This window comes from Magnolia sinica, chromosome 16 (assembly GCF_029962835.1).
Source record: "Magnolia sinica isolate HGM2019 chromosome 16, MsV1, whole genome shotgun sequence".
Classification (NCBI taxonomy): domain Eukaryota; kingdom Viridiplantae; phylum Streptophyta; class Magnoliopsida; order Magnoliales; family Magnoliaceae; genus Magnolia; species Magnolia sinica.
In genome coordinates, this window is record NC_080588.1 from 65,987,727 (window position 1) to 66,010,233 (window position 22,507).

At 39.7% G+C, this 22,507-nt stretch overlaps 1 protein-coding gene across 1 annotated transcript; it reads right to left on the reverse strand.

Moving 5' to 3' along the window:
• Positions 1-11,334: 11,334 nt before the first annotated feature.
• On the reverse strand, positions 11,335-22,208 carry LOC131228947 (serine hydroxymethyltransferase, mitochondrial). The gene is made up of 16 exons (XM_058224782.1): positions 22,042-22,208; positions 21,851-21,901; positions 21,581-21,667; positions 20,139-20,260; positions 19,958-20,034; positions 18,357-18,481; positions 17,085-17,177; positions 16,754-16,846; positions 16,449-16,646; positions 16,169-16,273; positions 14,485-14,550; positions 14,283-14,360; positions 13,981-14,092; positions 13,521-13,631; positions 12,814-12,986; positions 11,335-11,532 (listed from the first exon to the last, which is right to left on the reverse strand). Exons 1-15 carry the CDS (start codon positions 22,129-22,131, stop codon positions 12,835-12,837), a joined length of 1,560 nt encoding a protein of 519 aa, XP_058080765.1. The 5' UTR covers positions 22,132-22,208; the 3' UTR covers positions 11,335-11,532; positions 12,814-12,834.
• Positions 22,209-22,507: the final 299 nt, after the last annotated feature.

Consider the following 22,507-nt stretch of genomic DNA (forward strand, 5'->3'; position numbering starts at 1 on the left):
TATGAAGAGGAAAAACAAATTTCATAATGATCCAAAATTTTGTAACCCCTAAATTTTAATGGTAGATGTTCAATTCCCCACTGCCTTTTACAGTGTGGTCCACTTGATAGTTAGATCTATCTTATTTTTCGTCTCAAGCTTTAATATGAGCTTGCCAAATAGATAGACGGTTTGGATATAACACAGACCTTATGATAGGACTTACAAAAGTAACATTGCAAACAAATATATATATATATATATATATATATATATATATTCACAGAAGGCGGTGACACTAACGCCGGTTTGGCGGCAGGTTCCGCGGTAGTGCCGCGGCAATCCGACTTTTTTTTTTTTCAACATGGAGAACTTTTTTTCCCTTACATTTTTCTCTAATACATAATTAAGTCAATATATATATATATAAGTATATAAAAATATTTTTCTATCTTTCAATTCATTTCTTTGTCTATTTATTTAACAAGCATATCTCCTAAATTAGAATGATTTATTTAACGTGCCACATATGATTTTGGGGTAGGAGAAACTAATTAAGCCAACCAACCTAATTATTTTCCAAGATTCCATCGGGTCAATGGTCGAAAATCCATTTCATTTAGTTCGTGGTCAATTTCAATCACTTCGCGGTCAAACTGGAAATTCAGCGGGGCAAACATGAAATTGAGCGAAGCAAACATGAAATTGAGTGGGGAAAACTAGAAATTTAGCGGGTAAAATATGAGGGCAAACATGAAATTAGGGCTGAAAGTCGGGCCGGTTGGCCCGGGTTGGTGTTCAACCCTAACCCAACCCAAGGTTCCTATACCTAAACCTTGACCTAACCCAACCCAATCTTGGGTTGGGAATTCTCAACCCAAGCTCAACCCAAGAGGGCTCGACGGGTTGATTAGGTTGGTCGAGTGTATACATGTCTATTTGGGAGAGAGAAATCCGACATATCTTGTTAGCTTAAGTCCTTAGAAATGACGTGGACGAATGAGACTCAACATCACTAGTGTATCTTTTACACATACAATCCACACTCAATTATAGTTTATAAGTAACTAATATATTGATTGGGTTCGAGTTGGGTCAGGTAACCTGAGACCTCAACCCAAACCCAACCTAAGTTTTATCGGGTTGGTGTTTGTATAGTCCAAGATTGAGATCAGACCTGATATATCCTGCCTGAGCCTAACCCAATGTCGGGTCGGTCACAGGTTGGTCGGGTTGAACCCACCCAACTTTCAGTCGTACATGAAATTGAGGGGGGCAAACTAGAAATTCAGAGGGGCAAACATGAAATTGAGCGAAGGAAACTATAAAATCAACGGGGCAAACTAGAAAATTAGCGAGGTAAATTAGAAAATCAGCGGGTTAAACTAGAAAATCAGCGGGGCAAACTATGAAATCAACGGGGCAAACTAGAAAATCAGCGAGGCAAACATGAAAATCAGCAGGGCAAACTAGAAAATCAGCGGGGCAAACTATGAAATCAGCGAGGCAAACTAGAAAATCAGCGGGGCAAACTACAAAATCAGCGAGGCAAACTAAGAAATCAGCGGGGCAACACATGAAATTGAGCAGGGCAAACATGAAATTCAGCGAGGCAAACTAGACAATCAGCGGGGCGAACTTAACAGATATTTTCATGGCTTGAGCCAATAAATCTAAACTTATCCAATGTTCAAATGGACCACATGCACCAAATGAAATTTTGAATTGAACTTCTATTGTTGATCATTTCTTATGGGCTATAGAAGTTTTGGATCAAGCTTATAATTGTTTTTTCTATTAATCCATGTCTGTATGATCTTATGAATAGGTTTGATAACAAACAAACATCACTGTTGGGCCCATTATGGTTTCAACGGTGGAAATCATTATGCCCATTGTTTCCCGTGGTGCGATCCACTTGATCTTTTGATATGCTTTAATTTGGGGCTAAACCGCTAAAATTAGATAGAAAAATGGATGGACGGTGTGGATATACTACATACATTTAATGTGATTTTCATGTTTCCTCTGCTAATTTTCTAGTTTGCCCCGTTGATTTTCTAGTTTGCCCCACTGATTTTCTAATTTACCCCGCTGATTTTCTAGTTTGCCCCGCTGATTTTTTAGTTTGCCCCGCTGATTTTCTAGTTTGCCCCGCTGATTTTCTAGTTTGCCCCGCTGATTTTTCTAGTTTGCCCCGTTGATTTTCTAGTTTCCCCTGCTCAATTTCATGATTCTCTGCTTCAGTCTATCTTCTCTACTTCTTCTAGTGGATGCTGCCTATGTGTTGTTGTGGTGGGTCTTGCCTTAGAGGTGTTGTCGCTAAGGTTGGTTTATGGTCTTGGATGTAAGATTATAGCAGCAGACTATGGTCTATGGTCAGAAGTTGGGAGGGCTAGATGGGAAGGTGTGGCAGCTGGTTGGTTTGTATAAGTAGAATATTGTATGTAGGAAGAGTGGTCACTTCGGCCCGTGGGATTTTAAGAAGGTCGAAGAGTGGAGGAGTTGGATTTGCCTCCGTGTTGTTGGTGAGTGAGGTGGTGTCTTCCTGGTAGTATTTATGCCCATTGAGGGGCAGCTTGGCACGTTTTTTCTCGTTTCTCTTTCTCTGAATAACAGATATGATAGGTAAGGCCCAATGTTTTTTGTGAAGCCTACCTGAAAATGTTCCTTGTACACGTCTGTTCATTTATCAAAAGTTTTAGGGGCATCGCCCTCCTTTTAGAAAAAAAAGCGGGGGAAACATAAAAATGAGCGGGGGAAACTAGAAAATTAGCGGGGGAAACATAAAAATGAGCGAGGCAAATTAGAAAATCAATGGGGGAAACATGAAAATGAGCGGGGCAAGCATGAAAAGTGAGCGGGGCAATCATGAAAATGAGCGGGGCAGGCATGAAAATGAGTGGGGTAAACTAGAAAATCAGCGGAGCAAATTGAAATATGAGTGGGGCAAACTTGAAAATGAGAGAAAATTCACCCCAGAGAGAGAGAGAGAGAGAGAGAGAGAGAGAAGGGTTTCATCAGCTGAAAATCGAAGATAGTGAAGAAAAATCCCTCAATTTCGAGAGAAAATGAAAACAAATCAAAGCTCATGTAAAGAAAATACCTGAAAAATGCCAACAGAGAGAGAGAGAGAAGAGGGTTTGGGGCTTCGGGGCTTTGAGGCGCAGCGAGAGGGAGAACAAGAGTTGAGGGTTTAAGGCGAGAGAACGGTTTGGGATTTGAGGTCGAGCACGGATTATGAGAGACTTTGGAGGAAGTTGGGATGTTAGGTGGGGCCCACTATGATGTTTGTGAGGAATCACATCGTCCATCCATGATTTGGACTGGTCTGTTCAGTCTCATTCTGGAAAGAGTAGTATAAAAAATTTCAATAGGATAATCTTAATGTTCTAATTAGTAGCATAAAACTATGTAATGGTCAACGTTCAACTAAAGAAGTGTCTAAGGTTTAAGGGTAGCAACTTTAAAATCTGTGTGAGTTTGGGGTGCTGTCATAGTTAGATCCATCAAACTTGTATAGTTGCGCATGGACCTTATGATTCCTTTTGAAAAAATCGATAAATCCTCAAGTGGGCTCAGTTAAAAGAGTCCATATTTGCAGCTTGGATTGATGTTCTACAACAGGATTTCCATGCTAGCATTCCAAGATATAGAGATCATGGTTTTGTGAACTTGTCGGCAGGTAACTTGTTGTAATTGAGTTTGTGTGTCATGGATTTGTTATATTGACGAGGGAAGAAAAAGACTAAAGAGAGCATGTCATAAAAAATGAGGTTTCTTTCTAACAGTTGCATATAGGTGTTTGTAAAATCTTAAAAGAGAGATAAGGGCTTCCTAGTATGATTCTTGGTATACAGATAATTTTGTCACTACACCAAAATTGTGAATTTAGAACGGTTCTATCTTTGATTTAGGAATGGTTTTAAGCTGTTCCAAATTTGAAACTTTTATAAACCATTCTAAATATAGAAAAAGGGACGGTGTGGATTTCTCATCTCTCGTGTAGCCCACTTTGAGTTTTGGATCCACCTCATGCTTGGTCTCATGTCTTAAAATGATCTCTCAAAATGGATGGAATTGTTATAAACCATTCTAAATATAGAAAAAGGGACGCTGATTTTTTAGTTTGCCCCACTGCTTTTCATGTTTCCCCCGCTGATTTTCATGTTTCCCCTGCTGATTTTCTAGTTTGCCTCGCTCATATTTCAATTTGCCTCGCTGTTTTTCTAGTTTGCCCCGCTACTTTTCATGTTTCTCCCACTGATTTCTAGTTTGCCCCGCTGCTTTTCATGTTTCCCCCACTGATTTTCTAGTTTGCCCCCCTCATATTTCAGTTTGCCCCGTTGTTTTTCTAGTTTGCCCCGCTACTTTTTATGTTTTCCCCACTGATTTTCTAGTTTGCCCCGCTGCTTTTCATGTTTCCCTCGCTGATTTTCTAGTTTGCCCCGCTGCTTTTCATGTTTCCCTCGCTGATTTTCTAGTTTGCCCCGCTCATATTTCAGTTTGCCCCGTTGTTTTTCTCGTTTGCCCCGCTGCTTTTCATGTTTCTCCCGCTGATTTTCTAGTTTACCTCGCTCTTTTTCATGCTTGCCCCGCTCTTTTTCATGTTTGGCCCGCTCATTTTCATGTTTGCCCTGCTAATTTTCATGCTTGCCCTCTCATTTTCATGTTTGCCCCGTTGGATTTCATGTTTGCCCCGCTCATTTTCATGTTTGCATGAAAATCATATATGGTACGTTAAGCAAATCATTCTAGTTTGGATCCTTACTCTTGCTCGGGTGGTAGACTCTTAGGAGTTTCAACACCTGATCAAGCGTTCGAGTATCCATAGGTGGTGAAATTCCACTAGTGTGAGTGTGTGGGGGTGTGTGTGCGTGTGTAAAAAAAAAACAAATCATTCTAATTTAGGAGATATGCTTGTTGAATACATGGACAAAGAAATGAATTAAAAGATAAAAAAATATTTTTATATACTTATATATACATATTTATATAATTATGTATTAGAGAAAATTGTAAGGGAGAAAAAGTTCTCCCAGAAATATTTTTCTATCTTTTAATTCATTTCTTTGTCTATTTATTTTACAAGCATATCTCCTAAACTAGAATGATATACTTAAAGTACCACAAATGATTTTGGGGTAGGAGAAGCTAATTTAGCCAACCAACCTCGTTATTTTCCAAGATTCCATCAGGTTGATGGTCGAAAATTTATTTTATTCAGTTCGTGGTCAATTTCAATCAATTCGCGGTCAAATTGGAAATTCAATGGGGTAAACATGAAATTGAGCGAGGCAAACATGAAGTTGAGCGAGGTAAACATAGGTCTACGTTTAAAAGGACATGTATCAGCAATCCCATGGATCTTAAAACAATCTACTAACATCACCATTATTACCTTAAAATTGATCTCATCCCTTGGTTGGACGGATTGGAAGGTAAAATCCTGGGATATGCTGGGCATGCCAAATAGACCCAGTGAACTTGTCCCGAGTTATAGCAATTCCATAAATCTTTTTCCAATCCACTAACACCAAAATTCATTACCTTAAAATCCATCTCATCCCTCCTAATCCCATGGGATTCTCTCGGCTAAATAGGCCCTTACTGGAACGGAGTGAAGAAGGGGGGTGAAAACGGCAACAGTGAAAGCAACGCAATGGAAAGAGATGAAAGAAACGGGACTGAAATCAGCGGGGCAAACATGGAATTGAGCATGGCAAACTAGAAAATCAGCGGGGAAAATATGAAATTGAGCGGGGGAAACTAGAAAATCAGCGGGGCAAACTAGGAAATCAGCAGGGCAAACATGAAATTGAGCGAGGGAGTTAGTTAGTACGCTCTCATTGTACTAAGTAAACTCAGTTGGGCTCACATTGAATATATGTAGTATATCCACGCCGTCCATCCGTTTTTCCATCTAATTTTAGCGGTTTAGCCCCAAATTGAAGCATATCAAAAGATCAAGTGGATCATACCACGGGAAACAGTGGGGATAATGATTTCCACCATTGAAACCATAGTGGGCCCAATAATGATGTTTGTTTGTTATAAAACTTATTCATAAGATCATACGGACATGGATTAATAGAAAACACAATTATAAGCTTGATCCAAAACTTCTATGGCCCCTAAGAAATGATCAACATTAGAAGTTCAATTCAAAATTTCATTTAGTGTGGTCCATTTGAACATTGGATACGTTTAGATTTATCTGTTCAAGCCATGAAATTATCTATTAAGTTTGCCCCGCTGATTGTCTAGTTTGCCCCACTCAATTTCATGTTACCCCACTGATTTCCTAGTTTGCCCCACTGATTTTCTAGTTTGCCCCGCTGATTTTCTAGTTTCCCCCGCTCAATTTCATGTTTGCCTCCATGATTTTCTAGTTTGCCCCGCTGATTTTCTAGTTTGCCACGCTGATTTTCTAGTTTCCCCTGCTCAATTTCATGTTTGCCCCGCTGATTTCCTAGTTTGCCCCGCTGATTTTCTAGTTTCCCCCGCTCAATTTCATGTTTGCCTAGTTGATTTCCTAGTTCGCCCCGCTGATTTTCTAGTTTTCCCCTCCCAATTTCATGTTTGCCCCGCTGATTTTCTAGTTTCCCTCCCTCAATTTCATGTTTGCCCCGCTGATTACCTAGTTTGCCCCGCTGATTTTCTAGTTTGCCCCGCTGATTTTCTAGTTTCCCATACTCAATTTCATGTTTGCCTCGCTGATTTTCTAATTTATCTCGCTAATTTTCTAGTTTCCCCCACTCATTTTCATGTTTCCCCCGCTAATTTTCTAGTTTCCCCCACTCATTTTCATGTTTCCCCCGCTGATTTTCTAGTTTCCTCCGCTCAATTCATGTTTCCTCCGCTGTTTTTCTAGTTTGCCCCGCTCATATTTCAGTTTACCCTGCTGTTTTTCTAGTTTGCCCCGCTCATATTTCAATTTGCCCCGCTGATTTTCTAGTTTCCCCCGCTCATTTTCATGCTTGCCCCACTGATTTTCATGCTTGCCCCACTCATTTACATGCTTGCTCTACTAATTTTCATGCTTCTCCCGCTAGTTTAGGATTCTTACTCTTACTCGGGTGGTAGACTCTTAGGAGTTTCAACACCCGGTCAAGTGTTCGAGTATCCATACGTGGTGAAATTCTATTAGTGTGAGTGCATGGGGGTGTGTGTGCATGTGTTAAAAAAAAGAGAAAAAAACATTCTAATTTATGAGAGTTAAATATGCTTGTTTAATAAATAGACACAAAAATGAATTAAAAGATAGAAAAATATTTTTATATACTTATATATACATATTTACATAATTATGTATTAGAGAAAAATGTAGGAGAGAAAAAGTTCTCTCTATTAATATTAAAAAAAAAAAAAAACTAGACAGCCGCGGCACTGCCGCCGAACTGTCTGTGCCTTTCTTTTTTTTGCTAGGTTGCTTTCATGGGTCCCATCATGATGTCTGTGTTATATCCAAACTGTCCATCTATTTGGTGAGCTCATATTAAGGCTTGAGAAAAAAAAGAAAAGATAGATCTAACTATCAAGTGGACCACATTGTAAAAGGTAGTGGGGAATTGAACGTCTACCATTGAAACGCTTTCAGGGGTTAATGAAGTTTTGGATCATTATGAAATTTGTTTTTCCTCTTCATCTAGGTCTTTGTGACCTTATGAATGAACTTAGATGGGGAGGATTTCTCACAAACATCACAGTGGGCCCCAACTTAGACGGGGGAGGATTTCTAATGGTTGACGCTCATTCAACACGGTTTCCTGTAATATGGTACACTTAAGATTTGGATATACCTCATTTTTTGTCTCATACCATAAAATGATCTGCAAAAATATATGGACGGCATGGATGAAAAGCATAAATCATGGTGGGGCCCACAGACCACGACGATCCGCCATTGGCGGTTGGCAGGCGGAGTAGCCAATCCGTTTCTTTGAAAAGGAGGGGTATTTTCGTCCTGTAATTTGTCGTCCGTACGAGGAGGTCTAAGTGAGTATGTTAAGTTTGTATTGTTTCAAGAATATCCAATGGATAAAAGGTGGGGTCCACAGTCGTAAATTTCTCACTCGTAAATCCCAACCGTGGCTACTGGGAAATCGAATCGTACTGAGTAACCTTTGTAGGGCCCACCGTAAATTTTGTAGTTTATCCACGCCGTCCATCCCTTTTTCCATATCATTTTAAGGGTTGAACCCAAAATAGAAGCATATATAATGCTCAAGTGTACCTTACCACAGGAAACAGTGGGAATAATGATTTCAACGGTTGAAATCTTCCTAACGCGTGCAGTAATGTTTATTTTTCATCCAACCTGTTCATAAGATCACACAGACATGGATGAAGGGAAAACACATATATCATCTTGATCCAAAACTTCCCACGAGAACTTTTCAACGGTAGATAGACATTCAATTCAAATTGTTTCCTGTAGTGTGGTCCATTTGAGCTTTGGATATGTTTCATTTCTGGGATCAACCCCTAAAATTATCTGATAAAATGGATGGACAGAGTGGATAACATATATAAATTACAATGGGCCCCATATAGTTTATTCATTACGCTCACCGAGTTCCCCAGTACGCAATCCACTTCGGTTAATCGAGGGGGAGGATTTCCGGATTAGTTATAGTAAAAAAAATGGTTCTTTTATTTTCTTTTTTTGTCTGTACTTATACTCTGTAGGAGTGTAGGACTATGATGGTTTTAACTCATCCATCCAGACATAAGTCAAGCCGGCCAAATCAGGGAACTCACTTCTTCGGATAGGTAATGGCAGATCATTGATTGGATGGTCGGACTACTTGTTAGAAATTCTCGCTGTCCCTGATGCAATATCCTGAAATTTCTGCCCACTAGTGAATACACGAACTGAGAACTGAATTGTCATTGATGCAATATCCGAAATTCCTGCGCATGAGTATAAATACGAACTGAATTGTCTAGATTAGGGGCAATTAGATTAAAAAGTTATGGGTAGTTTGGATGTTTATAATTTTTTTTTATTGTAAACGCATTATATCTAAAAAGAGTTTAAATTATAATCAATTTATATGCTATTCCGTTAAGTTTTTAAGTGGTAATATGTTTACATGTAAATAAATTGTGTGTTTGGCTAGCCTTAAAGTATTTACAGGGAATAAAGTAGGTATTCATATCATAAAACTTGGGTAGTAAGCTTTCCAAAATTTGCAAATCACAATAAAAGTTATTTGATTTTTTTAGAGACCTAAGAGAGCATTAACCGGTGCACTCACTTATAGTAAGTTATGTTTTTACAAAGTTTGAGTTAGAGTTTGATTCTGAAACTTCTTCATGATATCGCTATTAGGATTGTAAATTCATTTTTATCATTAATCAATTTATTTTAAATTTTATTAGAATTTATTTTTATTTTCCCTATTTTCCTCATGGATTCGAAGAACCTCTATGAGGAGTCCAGAGAAGCTATGTGGATTTGGAGTAATTATCCCGTGAGTAAGACGGTGATCTAACTCATCAAGTCCATCCCTGAAAAATTCAAAACAGTGGTGCCAATGGCCTCATTTACATTAATCCAGATGATTAAAATCCTGCCATTCGTTTTGTATGGGTGAATCTTGAAAATAAGCCTTATCAGATGATCCACACTATCTGACTTTAAGGATGAATTGAGGCGTCCACCGTTTTGTTTTAACCATCCATTCGATAACCACCGATTGGAAGGTTTGTATTGGCCAAGCACTCTGAATTTTAGCCTACAAAAGCTACGGGCAATGGCCCACAAAAGGAACCATTGATCAGATCGTTAGGATTGTTCAAACCATATGATCTTTCTGGTACAAGATGTGGTGATTGAATGGAGGGGCCAGATAAACAGCAGTTGCATAGACTGGATGGTGGAGAAACTGGGATGGCTTATGCAATGAGTTTTCTCTGTAGTTTTAATTTGCAAACGTTCATTCCTCGGGATAAAATCATGTTGAGTTATTACAGTTTTCCTGAATTCCCAGTTCAGGAAATTACTAAAACATACTTGGCCTGTTTGGATGCACCCTCCAAGGGGTGTTTGAAGCCTGAACGCCATTTTCATCCACATGGCAGTTGATGATGTGCGTTTGGATGCACTTTGCAAACCAGTCTCATGTCCTGCTCGACAAAATAGGCAATAAAACACCTATTCAACTGGCTTTTGCCAAGGCAACAGCAGGCTTGAAAACCTTTTCTTAGGAAACCCTTTTGAGGAAGTGGGTCCAAACGGCCCCTCGTATAAAAAAAAAAACAGACAAAAACAGAGATTCTGAATAGATTTAAGAACAAGAAGATCCCAGGCATCCAATCTTTGGTCACTTTTCAATGAATGGGGATCACGTACCTTTTCTTCTTCACAGATAATATTTTGAGCATGGTCCATCATGATGGGACCCACTGGATCAATGGAATGGATCACCAGACCATAGACCCCACTTGTGGGCTACTCTGGGTATCCTCCTATTGAAGTCATTTCCACTTTTAGGATAACAATTGCAATTCAATTTGACAGTGCATCCAAACACTCCCCAAATCCACCAAATTTATTATGTAATATTATATATTTTGTACCTTATTCTCAGAGTATCAAGATTATTTCTCCAAGATAATCTATCTCAAAGCATTAAACTTAGATAAAGGAAAATAGACTTAGATGGTTTCGTCATGTGCAATGGAGACAGAACCACACCGGTTAGAATGAGTTTCGAAGGCTCTAAAAGGCAAGTGGAAGGTGTAAAAGGTTGTGGATGGAAGCAGTGAAAAAATACTTAATGACCTATGGTGTAAATGAAGGTATGATGGAATGGTGGAACAGGAATCATAGCTGACCCAATTAACTGGGATTTGGCTTAGATGATGATGATCACCTTGAAATGGCAAAAGACAACATGCTACACTTATACCACATCAGTAGATTTCTGAACCTTCTCAAAAGGCTGCAGTGCTTGAAGCAAAACGGCGACAATTATTGTCCATCAGGCTAGCACTCCTAAGTGTGAAGTGACCCATTTCATTCACTTGGCGGGCCACACTGTAGATGAACCACCAGACACACACAGACACACACACACACACACCCCTCCCTCCCTCCACACACACATACACACACACACACACACCCCTCCCTCCCTCCACACACACACACACACACACACACACACCTCTCTCTCTCTCTCTCTCTCTCTCACACACACACGTGTGTGTGTGTGTGTCTGTCTGTCTGTCTATACATAAAATATATTTCTCTTGCGTGAACTCTTTCATATCTTCACTAAAATTAAAACCAGAGAGAAAATACTCAAACAGAAAGATGGATCTTATCATCCGTACAGCCAAGACTTTGAATTCGAGGCAAGTTATATATTGCATGGTATCTGTCAATATATACATTTCAGTGGAGTAATATAATGCAAAGGTTCCACTTGCTTTAGCAATGCAAGTGCTAACATTTTCCATCCATGTTATTATATGGTATTCCTGCAGAAAATTTCACCTCATGTATCCCCATTAAATGAAGACATCAGAGCCACATTTCCTCTGCACAAACAAAAAATACAATCAATCGATGATGAGAAAACGAATACAGACCAATAATAGTAACCGCATAGCGTATTTTGTTAGGCTCGAGGCATTGTAAGTATGAGACATTATACAATGAATGACCAGGTAACATGGGCATGTTGAGCTCAATTTAGGCAAATGCTGAGTTTAGGCCGATCTCCGGTGTGATCCAGACCGCTCAGCTGGTGATGGAACATGCTGCAAAAATCTCCTCCAACAGAAGATCCTGTCTGATTGGTACCCGCAATCAGACTTTCAAACGAACTAACTCACCAAGGTCCACATTTGATGATCATGCAGTTAAGATCACTGATGGAGAAGATTTTTTGGGGGGCCTGACCCATTCATTATATGCCCACAATAGGGATGACAGCATTTTGGTGGATTTTTCTTGAAGGCGCATTTCGGTCATTTGTTTAGAAGGGGTTCAAAATAATCTGGAAGTCATAATACTGGGTTGGCAATTTGTGAATCCTTTTCAGAGAGAGAGAGAGAGAAAGAGAAGGTGATTGGCATGTTCAAGCAATCAGGGGTATTCAATCATTTGTGATAATGACAAGTGCCTATCTTTATGATCTCCAAAAGGATTAGTCAAAGCGTGAGTCATGCCATAGTTCTAAAACTCTGTGCGTCAACTTGAAACTTGGCAGAATTAACCCAAAACGGGCAGATTTCAAGCTAAGCCTCTGGTAACTCACTTCTGATCGTGACGCGGTCTGGACTCAACAAAACTCACCAAGTCTACCTGAAAACTCGGTCAACTTGATATGATTTGTCATGACCTGGACCAAGTCACTCACCCAGTCAACCAGTCAACTTCTTTCATTTTTGCTATAAAAAAATACATATGCCACCCTATGAATTCAATCTCCAGATGTATAGGAAACAAGACCATGCACCTTACCAGCGCAGCATGAGCTGGAGTTTTCGTTTGAGTTCAACAATTTTATCTATTTTTATTAATGTTTTTAAATATTTATAACTATTATAGATTTTATAATTTAACTGATTAGATATCGAGTCAAAGCAAGGAAAGACTTGGTTAAGTCTATGGATCAACCCAACCCTATTGGCCATCGAGTCAAGTCGAGTCGACTTTTCAGGTTTTTGAACAATGATTCATTCTCCACCCAAAAAAAGAAAAGAAAAAGGAAAAAAGAAGGATAATTCATAAAAAGCATCTGAAAATCATGGCTTTGATTGCCATTGGATTCATATCCAATGAGCATCTCAAGCCTCGGCAGAGAAGCTGCATACCTTGTATAATAAGATCCTTCTTCAGTCCTTGTACTTCATTGTTGCTTTCTCAAACCCAATTGTTGGGAATTGTTTGGCGTACTCCTCAACCTCGTGGCGGAGCTTTGCTATCTCAGACTGGATGGGAGAGCTTGTCTGTAATGTGGCCAAGAAGTCCTTCAACTTTGACCCACCTGATTGATAGAAAACCACGTCGAGTATGCCTATATTAGTAAATTTTCCAAGACATACATACAAACCTGCATATGCCTGCAATGTAGTTGTCTAAAGCCCCACAAATGTGTGGAGCCCTGCCCATCCACACGCAAGCATGCATGCCAATATGCATACTTGCGGGATCCGAGCTTTCCATCAGGTGTGCCAAACTGTTTTGACCTTTTGCCTGACAATCATGCCATTTCCTTCTCCGGGTGAACCACCCCGTACAAAAACCAATGGATGGCTGGAAAAAATTTGTTTCAGCCGTCCACTTGTTTAGTACACTGAGGCCCTCCTGGAGAGTGGGACCGCATGAATTTTAGGTGAAAGATCTAAACAGTGAGGCACACCTTATGGAAAGCTTCGATCATGCACATGTGCATCGGCGTGTAGATGGGCAGTGTTCTACCAGTGCTTGGGCTAGGTAAACATCTGCATGTTATATGTAGTGCATAGAAGTATGAACAAGTCAAGGGATGCATGTATGTGAAATGATGAAAGATGGGTACCTTTGGTTTCTGCCTTGATCTTCAAGGCTATCTTAACAGCTGTGTCAAAAAAGTCAGCCACCTTTGCAAAATCCTCCTCAACGAATCCCCTAGATGTGAGGGCAGGGGTTCCTGAATCAGCACAAAGGAGACGTCAACCCAAATTGATCGAGGGTGTGTTTGGATGCCTCACAATTCATTCAATTACATATAGAAGAAATAAACAAAGAGGGGCAGCGCCATTTTAATTCATAATGATGACCAAACATCTAATTGCAAGTCCTTGCATTTCAAGTTGGTTATGAAACTGATAGTAATTGCGATCTGGGGTCTATCCAGTATGAATAGTTCGGGCTAACCACTTGGGTCATTTACTCTTTATTGAATTGAATGATTATGTTCAATACAAGCAATTAAAGAATCCAAATGCAGCCTAAATGCGCATTGAACAGATACAAGCTGTTCAAGAAGAGGCCTGTACCCATCCGAATGCCACCAGGAACCATTGCAGACACGTCGCCAGGAACAGTGTTTTTGTTAGCTGCAATATGGACCAACTCCAACACCTTTTCAACTCTAGAGCCATCAATCCCCTGGGCAGAGAAACACAAAAACCAAGATGAAAAAAATTGCAACAGCATTGTTAAAGAGAGCAATTTCATCAACCTCCTGATTTTCTTTTCATTTTTTTTTTCTTTTTTCTTTCTATAAATTTTTACCTGTGAACATCTCCCTCCCTCTTTCTATCTCTATTTTACAATAGAACAAATATACTTTACTGACCTTGTTCTTCAGATTCACCAAGACCAAATGGTTTTCTGTTCCACCAGAGACGAGATCATAGCCTTTCTCTGTTAAGCTCTGAAAATAAGCCCAATCAGAAGTTATAAGAGTAAGGGTAGAAATATATATATATATATATATATATATATATAAAGATAAAGAAGAAGAAGAAGAAGAAAGAAAGAAAACTAGTAAGCAATACCTGAGCGAATTTTGCACAGTTGCTGAGAACTTGCTCTTGATAGGCTTTGTACTCGGGAGTTGTGGCCTATAATCACAAATTTGCCGAAAAATGAATATTGGAAAATTTGTCTATAATGAAGGCAAACAAAGGTGAGTTTGCATGCAATGTAAGTGGAATTTCAAATCGAGACCCTTGAAATGTAGTATCGGGGAAGGAAACACGATATGGACTTTCTGGGAAGTGGCTGAACAACAAGTCTGAATCCATCACCCAGACAGTCAAGAAGGTAAAGACAATGTCCCAGGGATAATATATAGATTGGATGGTTAGAAACAGGAAATCATGGAATTCTATTACCACCGGCCCATCCATGAGGTGGTTTACCAGTTGCTTGATCTGGATTGATTCACAAGTCACTGATCTTATGAGTTATAGTGTTGAAACCATTTACTAAATTGTACTCCAACATATTGAGTTTGTCATTTTGAACAATGTGTTGTGAGGAGATTCAGCACATATTTCAATGCTGAGATCAGACGTATAAGATTAAGGTGAAGGAGACAAACCTAGAAATGAGCAATGTGCATAAACACTTGTGTATTCCAAACTCCAGACACAGATAATGTTTTAGGGCTTGACCTAGACAAAAAGAATACACTAGCCAAACCACTCCATAGATGAATACAATGGTGGTGCAGGGGCGTCTCGGTATAATTCCAAGGATGCAGCATAATGCAGGGGGCATTTTCATGCCACGCTCGAGTGGGGTGGGGGTGGGTGGCCTGTGTGGGGTAGAACCCATGGATTTGGAGCCCACGAGGAGGCAGAACCCATGAATTTGGGGCTCACGAGGAGGGTTCGGCCGAGGACCTAACCCATGAATTTGAGGCCTGGACTATGAGATAAAGGGATTAATTTGTCATGCTCTATCGATTCAAGCTTTTAGAAAAAGTGGTTAATTGTCCTGCATGAAATTAGTATTAAAGCGGGAGGTCTCGTGTTCGAAACTACTCATCGGGGGTGATTAATGCAGGGGCATTTTCACACCGAGATTGAGTGGGGTGCCCTATGGGATGCAAGGGCTCACTCGGGGTGGGCAGCACGTGTGAGGCGGGTGGCTTGTGTGAGGCGAAACCTATGGATTTGGGGCCCATGAGGAGGCGGAACCCATGGATTTAGGGCCCACAAGGAGGGTTCGGCCAAGGACCTAACCCATGGATTTGGGGCCTGGGTTATGAGATAAAGGGATTAAGTCACCATGCTCTATTAGTTCGAGCTTTTAGAGCAAGTGGTTAATTGTCCTGCATCACAGCGTATCTCCACACTGGGGTGGGGTGGCCCACGTGGTGGGGCCTGTGTGATGCAAAATGGCCACGAGGTGGGGCCCACTGTGGGATTGTGTGATTCAGGGACCTGTGCAAAGCGAGGTTGCCCACAGGGAGGTCTCGCCTGGGTTTGCCGAGGCGGGGAGGACCTGCATATAGGGATAAACATGTCCTTCCCCATCAACTCTGGAGCTTTTGGTGCACTGGACGGTTGTCCGCTATCAAATGGTTTGGGTAAATCTCATTTATGAGGAATATAAAATTTTCCTATCTATAGATGTCAGTTGCATAATCACCAAAAAAAAAAAAGGAAAGTGAAGAATTCAACTGATTCCAAACTGATTCTTTTCAAAATGTTCATTGGGTATTATACAAACCTGTTTGAGCGCAACGGCTAAACCAGCAATCGTGTGATTGTGTGGACCGCCTTGAAGCCCAGGAAAGACGGCTGCATTGATTTTGTCTTCGTAGTCATACATGACCTTCAGAGAATCAGAAGTATCACTTTTGGCATACATTTATAAAAAATTAAAGCCCCATGTTTGTGACTGGAATGATAATCAATAATTTCATGATTGACAGACATACAACTGAGATAAATATGAGCTGGGCTACACTGGGAAAACATGTTAATTTATCTGTAGTATGTAGACTCACCTCTTCCCCTTTTTTGTTAATCTCTTTTAACCCCTTCCTGAAAAAGATCATGGCCCCACGTGGCCCACGAAGGGATTTGTGAGTAGTTGTTGTCACTACATCTGCATAATCAAATGGAGATGGGATAACACCTGCTGCAACCAACCCACTGATGTGAGCCATATCTGCCAGCAGGACAGCTTTCTGCTTGTCACAGACCTGTCAAACCATGAAATCAGGACTTTCAAACATGAGAACAACATTAAAGAACAATGAATGTGAGATGATTTTGTTGCCTTTATAAGAGCAACTAAATTGGAGTTTACCTTGCGAATGCGTGCATAATCATAAAGGCGTGCGTAAGCACTTGCACCAGCAACTATTAATTTTGGGCGGAAGAGCGTGGCACTTTTCTCCAACTGGAATGAAAAATGATTTGAGCTTGCATGTATTCATCCTCATGCATTTTCTAACATAAACAACTACTTGAAGGGTTATGAGTAATACTAAAAACTGTCAATGTCATCAATAAAATTAGAGGTGCAATGGGTAAAAACCAGCTAACCATTGAAAAGGTAAAATCAGCTTGACTACTCAACAACTATCTATAGAAATTGAATGAAAGAATTCACCAAAATGAGAAAATGAAACAGGTACCTGGTCATAGTCAATGTACCCAGTGCTCTCATCTAGTCTATATGGCATTGTCTCAAAAAAAATAGACACGGCAGATATCTTCTTGGTATCAGTCTGCACAATAACAGTGTCACAAATACTAGCAGATTCAGAAGAGGTCATGCAATTATTCAGAACAGTTGATACGGTTTCAAGCAAGAACAAATTCCACAAAACCATTTCAGTATTCAGAGACATTGAACCACACTAGGAACTTGCAAGGAAGAAGATTTCAGTATTCAGAGACATTGAACTCCACCAGGAACTTGCAAGGAAGATGAGAATTTAACTGTCATGCTTGACAACTATTCCATGGAATTTACCCTGTACCACCCATTTTAATTTCCTAGAAAACAGAATCCAGTAGGCAGTATCAGTGCATCACTATTCCAGGCCCACAAATTCATACAAATCATAACATGAGATAACATGATTGTGCCAAGATTTTCGGACTGATGTCCTACTTGGTGTTGGGCTTTACTATGGTAATTTTCCACTTCACAGGCATTTTAAATATTTTTGAGTTTTTATGGGAATTGTGGACATTATTTCCTTCTTCTTCTTTTCTTAATCTTTACTTTGATATACCATGCATTACCAAAATATCGTGTCAATGCTGGAAGTAGGGAAAGTTACGTTAATGTAGTCTGGCATTTGTATGGTGTTTTCTTTAGACCATATGCTAGTTTGTGCTTGAAGTTTTAAGTTTTTTGCTGCTTTGACATTTTTGCAATGTAAGATTATGCATTTAAATACAATTTCTACTTTTGAAAATATATTATTATGAATCAACTATGATGGATGGTGTCATGGTGATGATGACCATAATGACATTGATATAGTACTATGCTATGATGTGGAGATGACGATGATTATGATATTAATAGAACTAGAGCACAACCTCAATAAGCACCAAGAGTTGATGTGCAAATTATCTCCCACAATCAAAAGACCATTGGCAGAAATCTAGCGATCATTTCAAAATGTGATTTTCAGATGCCCATTTTGAAATCTGTGTTAAGATTCCAGCCTACCATTGTTGTTTAATGGGAGATAGCTGTGGACCAACTCTCAACGCACACTGTGTGCACAATCTTTCCCTACATTGATGTAAAATTGAATCCAAACACCAGGTAAACATTTAGGCAATCAGGGCCCATGTAAACTTATCTTTCCAGCCATTGGGAAGGAGAAATAGTACCGGTAAATGTAGTTAGTAAGGCAAACATCAATATCAAGAGTCAGGACAAGCACCTGATAACCATGTGAAAGATGTCCACCATGAGGAAGGTCAAGTGCCATGATTCTCTCATGTGGCTTCAACAATGCCGTGTAAACTTGAAAATTAGAAGGGGAACCTGACAGCGACTGCACATTCACTGCAAAAAGTACAGGAGTATTGGTAAAATATAGAATAGAATGAAGCCTACTAAAACAAGAGTGAAATACTTTGACAAGGAACATCCATGCCAAATAACAGGAGCTTCTTGCACAAAATATGATCTCACATGCATCTCTCTTTCACATTTAAAACAGGAAAAATACTCTGAAATATTATAAATGAGGCCCCAAGAACAGAAGAACTTCCAATCCTTCATAATACACTCACCAGAGAACTATTTAATTTTTTAATATTAATCTTACAGATCAACAAATACTTACAATACATAAATGTCAACGCTGGAAATAATACAAGCATTACAATGCAACAACACTGGGTTTGAACTAATCAACATCTGCCTAGCATCAAAGGCAAACCTTTGGACACATACCATCTTATACCAGAAAATTGGTTCTGTCCCCATGAATGAAAACGATGTTGGAGCATAAAGCCTTGAAGGCAGAAAACATGGGCATATGATCATGTGGACAAGGGTGTGGCATTTGTCAAAACCCAATATATAGAATAGATGTGAGTGGCTATAAATAGGAGTCAACAACCAAATGCTTATTCTTTAGATGTGGAGTTCTTTAGGATTGCTTCTAACAAATCTCTATCACCTGCCTCTGTTCTAGCGTGGGGAGGGGGTTTCTGGCTCAACTCAGAAGAAGGTGGGAGACCACCATATTCTTTGCGCCACTTAAAATACTGAAATATCTTGCTCTAACATAAAGATTTAAATATTTTGATCATGTCCTTTTGAGTGCCTTTTTGCCAATGATGAAATTGGATATTTTTGGTTTCCAACCATCATGAAACATGGAAAGGCGGAACCTTTTAACATATTAGGGCCTGTTTGGTCACCTGCATTAGATGGGATTAAGGTGGATGGAATTGTAAAAGTAACAATAAATGCATGTGTAAGGTATTGTCCCTAGATTGGGTGTGTCCGATATTTTCTAATACCATATTTGGAACGTATGCATTAAAAAAATAAATCCTGGGATTTACTTTCAAATTACACTTGGATTGAAATTGGATAAAGGAAAAATTCATCATCCATGGGATTTGTTATCCCATCTCACACTTTCCAACACAAGGCTCATTTTTCAAAGCCTATAAAGTTAATTTTAATCCCATCTCACAGTCCTTCCAAACATGCCATTCCCAATTTCGAAGTGGGATTAGCAATGCAATCCCATTTAATACAACTTAATACCACTGGCCAAACAGGCCCTTAAGGTATTCACGCAAACCAAACACACCCTCAATTGTATTCCCATAGTACTATACTGCAATCTCTTTCTTCGCCTCTAAACTAACAGATTTCACTCAACTGTTTGTCTCGCTTGTAGAGCTCTTTCTATATCCAGTTTGTCTTGCTTCCAATATACTTTGGCTTCATGTGCCTCAAAGTTCTACCAAATTACCCCAGCAATTTCTAGTGAAACATACAGTTAGACATGCGCATTACCTCCCCATTTCTTCGGATCCAAACGAAATGCTTCCAAGGCACGTTTTTGGCATAAGGATTCTGCCATGTCAATGTACCTGCCATGGTGCAAGTAAACTAACTTATATCAGATATCATGGGCATCAATCAATACAATATATCACTTATAATAAAAATAAAAGATAAATGCAATGCTACATACTCATTTCCACCATAATATCTTGCACCAGGATATCCTTCACTGTATTTGTTTGTCATGATGGACCCTACGGCTTGCATCACTGAGACTGAAGTAAAATTCTCCGAAGGTATAAGTTCGAGCCCCTTTGAAACAACAAATCAACTACCAATAAGAAATCACACATTCACACAATATACTAATCCTCAGTTCAAAGTTTCAGATGCCATTCCCAAAAAAAGGTACTCTGATTATCTGATATCAGAAATGATTCAGTGCACCCAGGTGAAAGGAAGCTACATCCTTCTAAATTTCTAACCACAGAAATGGATGAGATTCAGACAATTCATTTAGGGTGCAACCATGAATGGGCCGTAGACCAACCTGATTTGACAATCCTACCCACCCATCACAATAGTTCCCATTTGATGGACAAAATTTTTGTCGATATGACGTTAAGGACCGTCTCCTCTAGCCATTTTTTTATTAGAACCCATCCATGGTGAAATGACAAGATGGGGGGCTTGGATCATCATTCACATGATACATGTATTTTGCAAGATATGGAAGGATGGGGCTTCTGTCAACCTAGGGACCATAGAATCATCCATCCTCAATGAACAAATACTTTTTTTTTATGAACATGTAAAGAAAGATCAGGTGGAAAAATAGGCATCCAACTAGTTTCATTTAGATGTGTGGGCAGTCCAACCAACAATCCAGACCATCCATTTGGAGCACCCCCCTCTTAATAGGCTCCCATGAGAAATTACACCATCGATGATCCTAAACCATCTCCTTCCCGAAGCTGCAGTTCATATGATCAGCATTGTCCAAACAAAGCAATTCTAGAGAACCATTATCATCCCAAAACACATCCTACAAAATGGATGTTTCAAGTTGATGTTTGGACATATTTTTTCATAAAAGATCCCGAGCATCCACTCTACAGACCTGATCAGATGGTTAGGATCATCTGATTAGTGTGATTTTCACACAAATGACCATGGAGAGCATGATGGACTAAATGGAAGGTCCAATCGTCCAAATGGTGCAAATGGTTGCAGTTGAACTTTCCTATATATGCATCTCATTATGTTCCACATATACATATGTATGCAATCACACCCCATCCAACACACACACGCACACACACGCTCCACACGTGTTCACACAAAGAGGGCCAGATCGGGTCCCACTTAATCACACGTGCCAATAGTATTCTTGAAGTTTTAACTCACGGTCGCTTTCTCACTATTCATTCAGCATTAGATGGTATTCTTTCTTCTTCTTCTTTTTCTCTTTCTTTCTATATTTTATTCCTAAATCTACGATGTATCTCTCAGCCCACCGATTTTATTTTATTTTATTTTATTTCAGTCCTTCGTTCCAAAGTATGATTTTGAATTCCGAATCATATCAAAGATTTCTCTAGTTATTTAAAAGAACTGCAAGAAAAATATTACCTTCCATTGCCTTGCCTTTTCAAGCTCGATAATGTCGGCAATCTCCGGATCGACCTCTTCGAGCGGAGCATTCAGCTGCTTCGGCCACTGAAATCAAAAACCCGCAGTAAGAGCTCAGATTGAGCAAATCAAGGGTTGGGATTCAACCAATTGGCCTAGATTTGCATTAAAAAAGAAGTAAAAAAGCACAAAAACCATAGATCTTGAAAGAGAAGTTAAATAAAATCAGATGAAGAAGACGACGTATTTACAGAAAAATCAGCTGATTACCGTGGCGCCGGTCTTCTCCTTGTCGTAGACAGCTTCGTTTGGTAGAGAGGACTGAGAAAAATAAAAACAAAAAGGAGGAGAAGGAATCAGAGGGAGAAGAAGAGAGAAAGCTGGTGAGGCAGTATTTTCGTAAAAAAGATGGAGAGTGGGGGCCAGAAATGGAAATTTGAAATTTTGAAGGAGGAGAATACCATGTAAAGGAGGGAATTTCCATGGAAGAGAGCCCGAATCGGCTTTTGTGCGGACGAAGATAGCCTTCGAAGCGCCATCGCCATTGCCATTCTCTCTCTCGCTCTCTCTCTCGGTCTCTCTCTCTGTGTCTATCTGGTTTTTGGTTTTTGCCGTGCGTTTGTGGGCGAGGTTGGTGGGAGATAAAAAATAAAATAAAATAAAATAAAGGGATTTTTACCGCAAAATCCCTCGAGAAATCGACTTTTCCGAAATAATTTCTTCGAGTCTCGAGACTTACAGAACCAGTGGCGTGCCTTTTTCAAGGATGCGGATTGCCTACTGACGCTGTCAGTATCCAGTAGCAACTGGACGGTGCTCCGTGGCCCACATGATCTATATGTTTTAACCACGTCGTCCGTTCATTTTTCCAAGATGACAATAGCCTCAAAATGAGGTAGATTCAAATCTCAAGTAGACTGTTTACAC